Raw genomic sequence first — 16,458 nt, 5'->3', positions numbered from 1 at the left:
TATCAACGTTTATGATGGGTATTTCTGTAAATTGATGTGCTCATTCACCGGAGGTTTTGGGAGGCAAAACATTTCTGAACATTACATGCCAATGTAAAATGCAGTTTTTGGATATAAATATGAACTTTATCGAGCAAAACATACATGTATTGTGTAACATGAAGTCCTAGGAGTGCCATCTGATGAAGATCATCAAAGGTTAGTGATTAATTTTAGCTGTATTTCTGGTTTATGTGACGCCTCTCCTTGCTTGGAAAATGGCTGTGTGGTTTTTCTTGTCTCGGCGCTGTCCTAACATAATCTAATGTTATGCTTTCGCCGTAAAGCCTTTTTGAAATCGGACAATGTGGTTGGATTAACGAGAAGTGTATCTATAAAATGGGATATAATAGTTGTATGTTTGAGAAATGTGAATTATGAGATTTTTGTTGTTTTGAATTTGCCGCCCTGCTATTTCACTGGCTGTTGAATAGTGTGTCCCGCGGGTGGGATGCTAGCGTCCCACATACCCCAGAGAGGTTACAGTCTCTAAGTTTAACTTTTCTTAGAGCACGAGGTCATGGTATTTGGTTTGACAAATTCTCTGGCAAGTCATTCAGATGTATTTCAGGGTGTGGCTTAAAGTTTTAGAGGGTGTAGATGACAGATATGCATAACCAAAGCTTGGAGGCTAAGGGGTGTGATTTATATGTTAAGGGGTGTGATTTATATGTTAAGGGGTGTGATTTATATGTTAAGGGGTGTGATTTATATGTTAAGGGGTGTGATTTAAATGTTAAGGTGTGTGATTTATATGTTAAGGTGTGTGATTTATATGTTAAGGTGTGTGATTTAAATGTTAAGGGGTGTGATTTATATGTTATATATGTTAAGGGGTGTGATTAAAATGTATGGGTTTTAAATTGCTTTTAAAGGAAGGGGTGTGGTTTTAGAAGTGAATGGGGTGTGGTTTTAGAGGAAGACAGAGTTGTTGAGTAGAAACACAGCAGTTTCTATGGTTTCATAAACATGAAGCCCAGGGCTCTTTAACCCTGTTCCTGGAAAGCTACCATCCTGTAGGTTTACACTACAACCCTAATTTAGCACAATAATAATCAGCTTGTTGATAAGAAGAATCAGGTTAGTTACAACTGGGGGTTGGAGTGAAAACCTACTGGAGGGTAGCTTTCAATGAACAGGGTTGGAGGGCCCTGACGCAGCCTATGGTTGAACATTTTAAATGTTTTCAATGTTTCTCAGTAAAGCTTTCAGAAAAATATATTATCAATAGAGTTACATAGTGAAATCAGGTTAATTATACCACATTATCAATAGAGTTACATAGTGAAATCAGGTTAATTATACCACATTATCAATAGAGTTACATAGTGAAATCAGGTTAATTATACCACAATATCAATAGTTACATAGTGAAATCAGATTAATTATACCAAATCAAAGCAAATAAAAAAAATTCGGTTGCATACACAGTTTTACAGATGTTATCACGTGCAGCTGAAATGCTTGTTTATAGTTCCAACAGTGCAGCAATATCTGATGATATGACTAGAATACAGTATATATGTACATATGAAGTGGGTAAAACAGGATGGAAACATTATTGACTAGTATTCCATGACTATGTACATAGGGCAGCAGTCACTAAGGTGCAGGGTAGTAAAAATGTCTAAGGTGTGGGGTATAGTACTGAGTGGCTAGTGACAGTCTCTAAGGTGCAGGGTAGAGTACTCGGTGGTAGCCGACTAGAAACAGTGTCTAAGATGCACGGTAGAGTACCAGGTGGTAGCCGACTAGTAACAGTGTCTAAGGTGCAGGGTAGAGTACCGGATGGCTAGTAACAGTGTCTAAGGTGCAGGACATGGTACTGAGTGGAGGCCGGCTAGTGATAACTGTTTAACCTCTATGGGCTAGGTGGGACCTACTCAACAGCCAGTTGAATCCTGTGGCACGTTATTCAAATCCTTAGATATGCTATTACTTCAATTTTTAAAAAATATGACTATTTTACACCATTTTAAAGATAAGACTCTCGTTAATCTAACCACACTGTCCGATTTCAAAAAGGCTTTACAACGAAAGCAAAACATTAGATTATGTCAGCAGAGTACCCAGCCAGAAATAATCAGACAACCATTTTTCAAGCTAGCATATAATGTCACATAAACCCAAACCACAGCTAAATATAGCACTAACCTTTGATGATATTCATCAGATGACAACCCTAGGACATTATGTTATACAATACATGCATGTTTTGTTCAATCAAGTTCATATTTATATCAAAAACCAGCTTTTTGCATTAGCATGTGACTAGCATGTGACTAGCATTCCCACCGAACACTGCCGGTGAATTTACTAAATTACTCACGATAAACGTTCACAAAAAGCATAACAATTATTTTAACCTCTTACATCTAGACATTCCGCTAGCGGAACACCTGCTCCAATATCCAATGATAGGCGTGGCGCGAATTACAAATTCCTCAAAAATACAAAAACTTCAATTTTTCAAACATATGACTATTTCACAGCATTTTAAAGACAAGACTCTCCTTTATCTAACCACACTGTCCGATTTCAAAAAGGCTTTACAGCGAAAGCAAAACATTAGATTATGTCAGCAGAGTACCAAGCCAGAAATAATCAGACACCCATTTTTCAAGCTAGCATATAATGTCACAAAGACCCAGAAGACAGCTAAATGCAGCACTAACCTTTGATGATCTTCATCAGATGACAACCCTAGGACATTATGTTATACAATACATGCATGTTTTGTTCAATCAAGTTCATATTTATATCAAAAAACAGCTTTTTACATTAGCATGTGACGTTCAGAACTAGCATACCCCCCGCAAACTTCCGGGGAATTTGCTAACAATTTACTAAATTACTCACGATAAACATTCACAAAAAGCATAACAATTATTTTAAGAATTATAGATACAGAACTCCTCTATGCACTCGATATGTCCGATTTTAAAATAGCTTTTTGGTGAAAGCACATTTTGCAATATTCTAAGTACATAGCCCAGCCACCACTATGGGCTAGCTATTTAGACACCCGGCAAGTTTAGCACTCACCAATATCAGATTTACTATTATAATAGTTTGATTACCTTTTGTTGTCTTCGTCAGAATGCACTCCCAGGACTGCTACTTCAATAACAAATGTTGGTTTGGTCCAAAATAATCCATCGTTATATCCGAATAGCGGCGTTTTGTTTGTGCGTTCAAGACACTATCCGAAAGGGTAAATAAGGGTGACGAGCAAGGTGCAATTCGTGACAAAAAAATTCTAAATATTCCATTACCGTACTTCGAAGCATGTCAACCGCTGTTTAAAATCAATTTTTATGCCATTTTTCTCATAAAAAAGTGATAATATTCCGACCGGGAATCTGCGTTTAGGTAAACAGACGAAAGAAAATAAAGCATTCGGTCGACTCGGGCACACGCCTAAGCGCATAGTACTCTGATCGGCCACTTGCCAAAAGCGATAATGTGTTTCTGCCAGAGGCTGCCTCGATATCGTTCAGCTTTTTCCCGGGCTCTGAGAGCCTATGGGAGCCGTAGGAAGTGTCACGTTAGAGCAAAGATCCTCAGTCTTCAATAAAAAGAGCCAAGATGAAACACAACTTCTCAGACAGGCCACTTCCTGCATGGAATCTTCTCAGGTTTTGGCCTGCCATTTGAGTTCTGTTATACTCACAGACATCATTCAAACAGTTTTAGAAACTTTAGGGTGTTTTCTATCCAAAGCCAATAATTATATGCATATTCTAGTTACTGGGCAGGAGTAGTAACCAGATTAAATCGGGTACGTTTTTTATCAGGCCGTGTCAATACTGCCCCCTAGCCCTAACAGGTTAATATAACCTATCATCTAGTCCCCTGGATACAGTTACTACCAACTACGTGTTGTTTTAATATGATCTTTAAAAAGCTTCAGAACATGTTCACCACCAGAGGAACATGGACTTTACTGGATGTTCACACATGAAACAAGGAACACATTTTTACCAATTAAAATCCAAGTGGTGACCTTAGTCCCACAGTAGTAGAGTCCCAGGTCATGCCCCTTCGTTGGGAGGATGGTCAACAGTAGTAGACCACCTTTACTCCACACAAAGAGTTGCAAACAAATATCTCCCTCGCCTTCCATTTTTGGCAAATTTGAACATAATTCTATCCTCCTGATTCCTGCTTACAAGCAAAAACTAAAGCAGGAAACACGAGTGACTCGGTCAATAAAAAGTGATCAGATGAAGCAGATGTTATTAAGCTACAGGACTGTTTTGCACAGACTGGATTATGTTCTGGGATTCTTACGATGGCATTGAGGAGTACATCACATCAGTCACTGGCTTCATCAATAAGTGCATCGATGGTGTCATCCCCACATTGACTGTACGCACATACCCCAGCCAGTAGCCATGGATTACAGGCAACATCCGCACTGAGCTGAAGGGTAGAGCTGACGCTTTCAAGGACGGGACTCTAATCCTGACGCATATAATCAAATCAAATTAAATGTATTTATATAGCCCTTCTTACATCAGCTGATATCTCAAAGTGCTGTACAGAAACATATAAGACATCCCGCTATGCCCTCCGACAAACCATAAAACAGCCAAAGCATCAATACAGGACTAAGATTGAGTCATACTACACTGGCGCCGATGCTCGTCGGATGTGACAAGACTTGCAAACTATTACAGACTACAAAAGGAAGCAAAGCTTTGAGCTGCCCAGTGACAGAAGCTTTCCAGACAAGCTAAATTACTTTTACGCTTGCTTCGAGGCAAGCAACACCGAAACATGCATGAGAGCATCAGCTGTTCCGGACGACTGTGTTCACGCTCTCTGTAGCCGAAGTGAGTAAGACCTTTAAACAGGTCAACCTTCAAAAGGCCGCAGGGCCAGACTGATTACCAGGAACTCTGAGCTTGTGCTGACCAACTCGCAAGTGTCTTCACTGACATGTTCAACCTGTCCCTGACTGAGACTGTAATACCAACATATTTCAAGCAGACCACCATAGTCCCTGTGCCCAAGAACACTAAGGTAACCTGCCTAAATGACTACCGACCCATAGCACTCACACCTATAGCCATGAAGGTCTTTGAATGGATGGTCATGGCTCACATCAACATCATTATTCCAGAAACCCTAGACCCATTCCAAATTGCATTCAACCCCATAGTGCCCTCAAAGCTCATCACTAAGCTAAGGACCCTGGGACTAAAAACTTCCCTCTGCAACTGGATCCTGAACTTCCTGATGGGCCGACCTCAGGTGGTAATGGTAGGTAAAAACACATCTGCCACGCTGATCCACAACACGGGGGGGCCCTCCTGTTCTCCCTGTGCACTCGTCCCTGGCCATGCAGTCATAACTCCAACACCATCATTAAGTTTGCAGATGACACAACAGTGGTAGGCCTGACAGACCAAGACAGTCTCTGAAGAGGGAACGACAAAGCCTATTCCCCCCCAGGAGACTGAAAAGATTTGGCATGGGTCTTCAGATCGTCAAAAAAGTTATACTGCTGCACCATCGAGAACATCCTGACTGGTTGCATCACATCCTGGTATGGCAACTGTTTGGCCCCCGACCGCAAGGCACTACAGAGGGCAAGGCGTATGGCCCAGTACATCACTGGGGCCAAACATCCTGCCATCCAGGACCTCTAAACCAGGTGGTGTCAGATGAAGGCCCTAAAATGTTCAAAGACTCCACCCACCCTAGTCATAGACTGTTCTCTCTGCTACCACATGGCACGCGGTAACGGAGCGCCAAGTCTAGGTCCGAAAGGCTTCTTAACAGCTTCTACCCCCAAGCCAAAAGACTCCTGAACATCTAATCAAATGGCTGCCCATACTATTTGCATTGCCCCCCTCCCCCTCCCCCTTTTTACGCTGCTGCTTCTCTCTGTAAATAATCTATGCATAGTCCCTTTAACTCTACCTACATGTACATTATACCTCAATTACCTTGACTAACCAGTGCCCCCTCACATTGACTCTCTACCGGTACCCCATGTACAGTATATAGCCTCGCTAATGTAATTTCACTGCTGCTCTTTAATTATTTGTTATTTTCTACTTAAAGCTTATTTTTCTTAAAACTGCATTGTTGATTATGGGTTTATAAGTAAGCATTTCACTGTTATATTTGGGCATGTGACTGTTGGGTTAGGTTCCTTGTTCCTTGTCAATCATTGACTTATTGTTGTTGCCGGGGTAGGTTCCTTGTTCCTTGTCAATCATTGGCTTATTGGTGAAATCAGCAGTCTGACAATATCATCTTTAAGTAAATTAATCAAACCTTCATTAATGCATTTGCAGACAGCTAACAGCTATCAATGGAAACACATCATGTATGTTTCAGAGTAAGTTCTGCACCCCACCTAAAGGGACAGCTGATTATATACATGTGATCACTCCCTGGTGGTATAATCACCAACGTCAGTGTATGTGTGCAGCAGTAAACTGATGTTACCTTATAAAGTAACCTAGTACAGTAGCTTCTCTGAATTCATTAGCATTGTCCACTGTCACACAAGATCAACATGTCAAAACCAGACAGTGGTTACTTCTCTTTATCTAGTTTCAGTCTGACTCAGACCCAGCCTGCAAGCACACTCTCACAACAGCCAGGGCTTAACCACAAAGACTAATATACATGCTTGTTCAACATATAGTGGCAGAGTTTTAGACACATAGCAACAGTATCTATTATAAGGCCTGCAGCAAAACATATGAATCTTAAAGTCCCTTTAATACATAATGGGGAGGGTCTCTGTATTTCCGTGTTAACGACTAGATGTACTTTACCATGAAAGGACATACAAGCAGCGATTGGTTTGATCGAGTGGAACGTTTTCAGCTCGTGGTCCTTTTCTCTGAAACCCATGTTGTGTGACATGAAGGAGGATTGTCTAGCATCGAGGTAAACCGGTTTGGAAAATATTCAGCTTCTTTTCTGTGGTCGTTGTAGATAGCAACACCTAGTCAAGTCAACCTGCTGCAACATCATCAAACACAACATGAAGAACCAAACACTAATGATGATGTAACTGTTGACCCTTGAATGAGAAGACACTTCTGACAGAGACCTATCATGAGACAGAGACCTATCATGTGACAGAGACCTATCATGTGACAGAGACCTATCATGTGACAGAGACCTATCATGTGACAGAGACCTATCATGTGACAGAGACCTATCATGAGACAGAGGCTTATTGTTGGCCTCTATAGCTGTAGCCTGCCAGTATTAATGTTTGATTTATCAAATTATGAACATCCAGTAATCATAACATTTAAATCTCAACATAATATGTATGAGCTAATTGAGGCATCCCAAAATGTAGTATTTATCCACAAAACATCTTGGCAACAAATAGGACATAGAAAAAGTGAGAAACGCCCTCAGTGTGAAATGTGAGTTCATCATCAGGAGAATAGCTGCACCATGGCAACAGAAACAGGAAGTAAGTGTGGGTTTCCAATGTGGTGAGTGTGTCTTCTCAGACAATCATGACTAGTTCTTAAATGAGTACTGGAATTCCAACATCATAATATCAGACTGATCAACATTAGTAGTGGTCAATGTATGTACATGTTTACATGTGTTTATATGTATATATATATATAAGGACTATGCATGATATACAATCATATGGACACACCCCCATATACCCAACTCACACACACATACCCACACAAATATATATATGTATATACACACTGTCATGACGTTGGCCTGTGGGTAAGGTTTATGACCCCCCCCCCATAAATACCTTTCTCCCTTCCCCTCTCTGACCCTACTGAAGGACTTGAATAGCCTGTGTTAAATATAGAGAGTCTGGGAACATCAAACAAATGGGGAAAAGGAACCATATTTTGGTAATAAAACCAGTTGGAAATATGCTTTAGAACGTAATGAGTATGGATTTCATTTCAGTTGTCATCTGAGACATTATGACTGATGACAGGACGACATAAACTGTACCTGGGAAAGTATCCACCCTCTAGTTATCAGAGTCACATGGAATTGTTATGCAATTGAAATGTTTGATATTGAAATTGTTTGTTAGGAGATTAAATGTAATTTTAGCTTCCAAATGAGAGAATTGGGTTTTCATAAGGAAAGTGCCCTGCTTGATCAGTGGCCCAACCCTGTGAAGAGACAGGGGTTATAAACGATGAAACACCTCCCTCCCCCTCTCCACTATATAAGCCTCTGACGAAAAGATAACCAGGTTGTTCCAGTACGGGAGGTCTGCAGCCTCTACGTTAGAAGGACACACATGTCAAGGACAGAACTAAGCCAACCTCGGCGTGAGCTATGGTATGAACTGGTATGAACTTTGAGCTTATTCACTACAGAAGTGCTACTTCCTAGCCGTTGAGTTAGCAGCGGCCGCTGTAGACGTGGGCTAGGAAAAGACGGATGACCGATCCAGTCTAACAGACGGACGAAGATACCACCACGTATCCAATTTACCACCAGAGACATTCTTCCGAGTATAGGAAGATCTGTTGGCCAACCCGGCCAGCATCTACGACCAATCTACCAAAGCGCAGCTCAGAGTAAATATTTATTGCATTTTCCTTTTCCAAATGGGCGGTAATTTAGAATGCATAAGATAATATATTTACGATAGCATAGCTGCTGTATCTGTGTTCCTAAATCTTCCCGCTCTTTCATTCAAGCCCAACCCCCTTTCCTCTGTGTAACCAGGTTCCGTCCACCAGGACGTTTTCTGTATGACATCATTTGATTCTGTGTATATGTAATTCTGTGTGATTAGTTTAGGTATTTAGTAAATAAATAATTTAACCCAATTTTGTATTGCTGATTCAACTTGTTAGCCAGGGTTCGTGAAGATAGCCAAGAATTTACAACTTTCATTATGAGACTGAAAATAAGACAAGGGTTAATATTGACTGTTATCGATGTAAAATATTACAAAGTATTTTAAGAGTTTATTCGGAAGATAACGGCTCTATAAACGTTCTTCCGTGGTGCCCCGACTTTCTAGTTAATTACATTTACATGATTCGCTTAATCAGGTAATATTAATTACAGAGAAATCATTTTATAAGTTAGCATGTCATATCACTTAATTCGGCATAGCCAAAGACACGACAACACATACATATATGTATGTATGTGTGATACTGTTAAAGGTGTGTCCATATGATTGTATATCATGCATAGTCCTTTTTGTGTTGTTGCTACTCTGATACTGTTACTGACAGACCCAGCTACTCTGATACTGTTACTGACAGACCCAGCTACTCTGACACTGTTAATGACAGACCCAGCTACTCTGATACTGTTACTGACAGACCCAGCTACTCTGATACTGTTACTGACAGACCCAGCTACTCTGACACTGTTACTGACAGACCCAGCTACTCTGATACTGTTACTGACAGACCCAGCTACTCTGATACTGTTACTGACAGACCCAGCTACTCTGATACTGTTACTGACAGACCCAGCTACTCTGATACTGTTACTGACAGACCCAGCTACTCTGATACTGTTACTGACAGACCCAGCTACTCTGATACTGTTACTGACAGACCCAGCTACTCTGATACTGTTACTGACAGACCCAGCTACTCTGATACTGTTACTGACAGACCCAGCTTCTCTGACACTGTTACTGACAGACCCAGCTACTCTGATACTGTTACTGACAGACCCAGCTACTCTGATACTGTTACTGACAGACCCAGCTACTCTGATACTGTTACTGACAGACCCAGCTACTCTGATACTGTTACTGACAGACCCAGCTACTCCGATACTGTTACCGACAGACCCAGCTACTCTGATACTGTTACTGACAGACCCAGCTACTCTGATACTGTTACTGACAGACCCAGCTACTCTGATACTGTTACTGACAGACCCAGCTACTCTGATACTGTTACCGACAGACCCAGCTACTCTGACACTGCTCCTCAGACCTGAAACCCAGGCCCCCCTTAACCCCTCCCATACAGAGCAGCAGCACTAGCTGAGTAAACCACAACCACACACATAGTGATATATGAACCCACACATATGTTTTCACAAATGTGAACAGATCTACACACATGTAAACACATGTAAACATATACATACATCGACCACTACTGACGTTGATAAGTCTGATATTATGATGTTGGTGTTACAGTACTCATATAAGAGCTAGTCACTGATTGGCCAAGAGGACACACTCAGTACACAGGAATACCACACTGACTTCCTGTTGTTGTTGTCATGGTGCTGTCATTCAGCCTGAGGAAGAGAGTCCAAACATTGTTATTACAAGTTCATTTGTCACATATATCTCTCCCCTTCACACATATTGACTAGAGTGTGGATGTTAACTGATTGGCCACTGTTCATTGATAAACACAGAGATCATTCATCAGATGGGATAAAAACAACTGTTTAACACTGGGTATATAGCACATCCTCCAATGCATCTTGGGTATTGAAGTTTACTATTATCACCACCATAGTTTAGTGTTCCAAATAAAATGGTCAACAATGAAAAATAACACTATCTCTATTCACTAATTAAAAGTCAGTTTTAAAACTTGCTAGTTGAATGCTATATATTCATGAATGCTAATTGGCTATATATATGAGACAATATACCACAGGTACAATGCAAACAACTTATTTACTGTTCTAATTATGTTGGTAACCTGTTTATAACAGCAATATGGCACCTTGGGTGGTTGTGGTATATGGCCAATATATCACAGCTAATGGCTGTATCCAGGAACTCTGTGTTAAAGGTCTAAAGGTCTACTTTAGGTCTAACATTAGACCTACTTCCTGACTACAGGTATAAAGGTCTACTTTAGGTCTAACATTAGACCTACTTCCTGACTACAGGTATGAAGGTCTACTTTAGGTCTAACATTAGGACTACTTCCTGACTACAGATATAAAGGTCTACTTTAGGTCTAACATTAGGGCTACTGCCTGATTACAGTTATAAAGGATTATAGGTCTATTAGCCTATTTTTAGCCTCTGTATAAGTGTATTTTCTGGTTTAAAGGTTAACTCAGTCATCAAAATGTGTGGTTGTTTCTTCGTAATGTCTATAGGTCTCTTAAGGTGTTGCTATCTAAGGTGAACACCTCAAAGAAGCTGAATAATTTCCATTAACTTCACATTATTGTGAAACCTGTTTACCTCTATGCTAGACCCTCCCCTTAATGTCACACGAAAAGGTTTTCAGGGAAAAGGACCACAGGCTGAAAACCTTCCACTCGATCGAACCAATCGCTGCTCGTATGTCCTTTCATGGTATAGTACATCTAATCATGAACACAGAAATACACAGCAAAGACCTTTTTACTCAAAAACCCAGCTACTCTCTGACAGTCACCATCAGACCATCAGACCGCAACATGGACAGGCTGTGTGTCACCCTGATTGCATTCTTATGTGAGTAACTGTTTTACTTGGTCTTATAGCTGGATGAAAGCTGATTTCTTGATGTGGTTTTATGGTTGACCAGATGTCTTATCTTATTATTGTGATTTTGTGTGGACTGTGGTAAAGACATGACATTTACATTTTCATGTGGAGAAGTTTATGATGTCAAAGTGACATTCTGTGATTCATCCAAACACTGTTCCTCTGCTACCTGTAGGTGCTGTTTCCTCCAGTCAGGATGGGATCTCTGCAGCAGAGGTGGAGATGAAAGTCAGACCAGGAGACAACATCACTCTCTACTGTGACTGTAACATAACTTCTGGAATATACATAATGTGGTATAGGAACTGTTCTCACAAGTACCAGCCTCCTCTTGTTATTTTAACTAAGTTTTTAAGTTCCATCTCTCTCCCTGGATTTAATGTGTTATGGAACCCCTCTAACATCTCCTATGATCTACTGATTGAGAACATCACTGAATCTGACCTGGCACTCTACTACTGTGGGACTGTGAAGTACAAGTTTCAAGAAGGAAAACGAATGAAATATAAAGAGTTGGTCCACTGTGGAAACATCACCACTAGGATTTCACTTGGTAAGAACAGTTATTATTCTGTCTTTATCTTCCTGCTGTATCTTTGGTATTGGTTTCCTTGAATGAGAGTTACGCCAAAGTAAATGTATCTTATTTTGTATCAACCCTCTGAGACTAATCTAAACTCATAAAATGTCCCCTCAAACTGATGTTTAACCAACCAAGAGTCATGACTAACAATAGATTATTGAGAAGGTCTTGATTGTTTCTAAGAGTGTAGTTCTGTTTCTGTTTAATGTTTTGTCCAGAAACCAGTCCTCCTGAGTCCTCTTCCTCCTCCCCTCCTCCTGTAGACTGTGGGCGAAAAAAGATTCTCAATGAATTTCTTAATGTTTTCTTGTGTTTATGTCCAGAAACCTGTCCTCCTGCCAGTCTATGTCCAGAAACCAGTCCTCCTGAGCCATCCTCATCCTCCCCTCCTCCTGTAGACTGTGGTCTGTGTTGGATGTTGCTGTTCAGTCTGTGTCCTGTGTCTGCTCTCCTCTTCTCTGCCTGCGTCTACTCCTTCTATAGAACAACAGGTACACTGACTCTCTCACTCTCTGTCAGGATTGACTTTTTCACTCATTCATGTTTTAAGTCTGGGTACTCCTAATCAATCTTACCTATTATTTAAATAATTACCTACGTTTTAAGCCTTTGTTTTTTTTTAATCATTTAGACCGCAATATTTAAACATCTACCAACTTTAAACTGAACTATCCTAGTTTGACCTCAACTTGGTGTTTTAATGATGCTAACTCTTCCTCTGCAGCTCCAACTGAGACTCAGGTTCCTCTGAACAGGACTTCAACCAGGGTAAGTGACAGCAGAGAGCAGACTACTGTCAAAGTGGGTATTGTAGTTTTATTTTGGGAAGCCATCTTAATTTGAAGTCCATGTGTTTGGTAACCCAGTATTATTGAAATTGTATTTTAAATGGCAGATATAGTCATAAAAAACAGAAGGTAAAAAGTAACAATACATAATGTATAATCCTAATGTATGATGATAAATCATTAATATTAACAGATTATTATTATCTCTCGCGCTCATACTTCAGAACATACACATCTATCAATACCAACAGTGTGAGACCTATACCAGTCATCAATACCAGCAGAGTGAGACCTATACCAGCCATCAATACCAGCAGACTGATACCATTACCATCCATCAATACCAGCAGAGTGTGAGACCTATACCAATGTAGCTGGGAGGGCATTATTTTTAAGAGTTACTTAATTTTTTTTAACCTTTTCATACAAGTGATTTATTTTTAAACTTTTGTCTGTAACCTTTTAATAATAATAACAATAGTGATTTAGAAAATGTGGTTAAGATCAGGGAATAATGGTTAAATAGCTGTTGTTACAGTCTTAGTTTGTAATTCTAGGTGTTAAAGTTCATTGTTTTCCATTTGTAAGTGTATTGATATGTGTTAATGTAGCTGAATAAATATTGATTCAGTTTAATTACATTTTATTTGATTATTTATTTGTCTCCCCTTAACTTCTCTAAGAGCGTGAGGTCATTATATTTGGTTTGACAAATGCTCCAGCAAACCAATCAGAGCAATTTGAGGGTGTGGGTAGATGTGAAGGGTTGAGACTTTGGTGAAGAAGGTGTGGCTTAGAAATAAAGAGGGTGTGGCTTTAGAGGATGACTGAGATGCATATAAAGAGCATGGAGGTTAAGGGATGTGACGTATATGTTAAGGGTGTGATTTATATGTTAAGGGGTGTGATTTATATGTTAAGGGGTGTGATTTATATGTTAAGGGGTGTGATTTATATGTTAAGAGGTGTGATTTAAATGTTAAGGGGTGTGGTTTATATGTTAAGGTGTTATTTAAATGTTAAGGGGTGTGGTTTATATGTTAAGGGGTGTAATTTATATGTTAAGAGGTGTGATTTAAATGTTAAGGGGTGTGGTTTATATGTTAAGGTGTGTGGTTTATATGTTAAGGTGTGAATTAAATGTTAAGTGGGGTGGTTTATATGTTAAGAGGTGTGATTTATATGTTAAGAGATGTGATTTATATGTTAAGGAGTGTGATTTCTATGTTAAGGAGGAAATGTATATGTTAAGGGGTGTGATTTATATGTTAAGAGGTGTGATTTAAATGTTAAGGGGTGTGGTTTATATGTTAAGGTGTGTGGTTTATATGTTAAGGGGTGTAATTTATATGTTAAGAGGTGTGATTTAAATGTTAAGGGGTGTGGTTTAAATGTTAAGGGGTGTGGTTTAAATGTTAAGGGGTGTGGTTTATATGTTAAGGGGTGTAATTTATATGTTAAGGTGTGATTTAAATGTTAAGGGGTGTGGTTTAAATGTTAAGAGGTGTGGTTTATATGATAAGAGGTGTGATTTAAATGTTAAGAGGTGTGGTTTTAGTGGAATACAGAGTTGTTGAGTAGAACCAGAGTAGTTTCTATGGTTTCATAAACATGAAGCCCAGGTCTCTTTAACACTGTTCCTGGAAACCTACAGGATGGTAGTTTTTCACTCCAACCCTAATCTAGCACAAATAATAATTAGCTCGTTGATAAACTGATTCGGGTTAGTTACAACTGGGGTTGGATATCCCTGACCCTGTATATGGTTGAACATTTTAAGTTTTAAATGAAGCTCCGTGAAGCTTTCAGTGAAAGCACATTATCGATAGAGTTACATAGTGAAACCAGATTAATTATACTACATTATCAATGGAGTTACATAGTGAAATCAGGTGAATTATACCACATCATTAGAGTAACATAGTGAAATCAGGTTAATTATACCACATTATCAATAGAGTTACATAATGTAATCAGGTTAATTATACTACATTATAGATAGAGTTACATAGTGAAATCAGGTTGATTATACAACAAAACAGTAGTCTCTGAAAAAGCATGATTTAATTCCAGAAGTTAACCATTAGATGTATTTTCACCAAATACTAATCATACATGAAAAGTAGATAATTTCATCTGAATGAAGAGCAGATATAACAGAAAGTGCATGTTCAATCTATTAAAAGTAGAAAATAAATGTAAAAACTTTGAATGTTACCAAATTAACCTTTTGGTGACACTTCCTTAGTGGTTGGCATTTTCTGATTAATATCTGCATTTTTCCCAGATCAGATTACCACAGTAGAACAGTCCCAGATCAGATCATCACACTAGTACAGTCCCATGTCAGATTACCACAGTAGTACAGTCCCAGGTCAGATTACCACAGTAGACAAGTCCCAGTTTTAGATTAGCACAGTAGTACAGTCCCAGGTCAGATTACCACAGTAATACAGTCCAAGGTCAGATTACCACAGTAGTAGAGTCCCAGGTCAGATTACTACAGTAGTACAGTCCCAGGTTTAGATTACTACAGTAGTACAGTCCCAGGTTAGATTACCACAATAAAAAAGTCCAAGGTCACATTACCACAGTAACACAGTCCCAGGTCAGATAACCACAGTAGTACAGTCCCGGGTCAGATTACTACAGTAGAACAGTCACAGGTCAGATTACCACAGTACTAGAGTGCCAGGCCAGATTACCACAGTAGGACAGTCACCAGTCTGGTTTCCAAAGTACTACACTCCCAGGTCAGGTTACTACAGTATTAGAGTCCCAGGTGAGATTACCACAGTAGTAGAGTCCCAGGTCAGGTTACCACAGTAGTACATTCCCAGGCAGATTACTACAGTAGTACAGACCCAAGTTAGATTACGACAGTAGTACAGTCCCAGGTTAGATTACCACAATAAAAAGTCCAAGGTCAGATTACCACAGTAACACAGCCCCAGGTCAGATAACCACAGTAGTACAGTCCCGGGTCAGATTACCACAGTAGAACAGTCATAGGTCAGATTACCACAGTACTAGAGTCCCAGGTCAGATTACCACAGTTGCAGAGTCCCAGGTCAGATTACCACAATAGGACAGTCACCAGTCTGGTTTCCAAAGTACTACACTCCCAGGTCAGGTTACTACATTATTAGAGTCCCAGGTGAGATTACCACAGTAGTAGAGTCCCAGGTCAGGTTACCACAGTAGTACATTCCCAGGCAGATTACTACAGTAGTACAGACCCAAGTTAGATTACCACAGTAGTAGAGTCCCAGGTCAGATTACCACAGTAGACCAGTCCCAGGTCAGATTACCACAGTAGTACAGTCCCTGGTCAGATTACCACAGCAGTAGAGTCCCAGGTCAGATTACCACAGTGGAACCGTCCCAGGTCAGATAACCATAGTAGTACAGTACCGGGTAAGATTACCACATTAGAACAGTCACCGGTCTAAATTCCAAATTAGTACAGTCCCAGGTCAGGTTACTACAATATTTCAGTCATAATGTCCTAGGGTTGTCATCTGATGAAGATCATCAAAGGTTAGTGCTGCATTTAGCTGTCTTCTGGGTTTTTGTGACAT

At 39.8% G+C, this 16,458-nt stretch overlaps 1 protein-coding gene and 1 long non-coding RNA gene across 2 annotated transcripts; both read left to right on the top strand.

The window, feature by feature from the left end:
- The first annotated feature begins 10,878 nt into the window (after nt 1–10,878).
- Nucleotides 10,879–12,734, top strand: LOC106598233 (uncharacterized). Its single transcript, XM_045712511.1, has 4 exons — nt 10,879–11,473; nt 11,682–12,059; nt 12,413–12,580; nt 12,721–12,734. Exons 1-4 carry the CDS (start codon nt 11,242–11,244, stop codon nt 12,732–12,734), a joined length of 792 nt encoding a protein of 263 aa, XP_045568467.1. The 5' UTR covers nt 10,879–11,241.
- Nucleotides 12,735–12,810: 76 nt separating this feature from the next.
- LOC123733142 (uncharacterized) lies at nt 12,811–13,513 on the top strand. The gene is made up of 2 exons (XR_006763620.1): nt 12,811–12,857; nt 13,102–13,513. It is a non-coding gene; the product is annotated as an uncharacterized lncRNA (long non-coding RNA).
- The last annotated feature ends 2,945 nt before the right edge of the window (nt 13,514–16,458 follow it).

This window comes from Salmo salar, unplaced genomic scaffold, assembly GCF_905237065.1.
Source record: "Salmo salar unplaced genomic scaffold, Ssal_v3.1, whole genome shotgun sequence".
NCBI lineage: Eukaryota > Metazoa > Chordata > Actinopteri > Salmoniformes > Salmonidae > Salmo > Salmo salar.
This window is presented reverse-complemented; position numbering and strand designations above follow the sequence as displayed.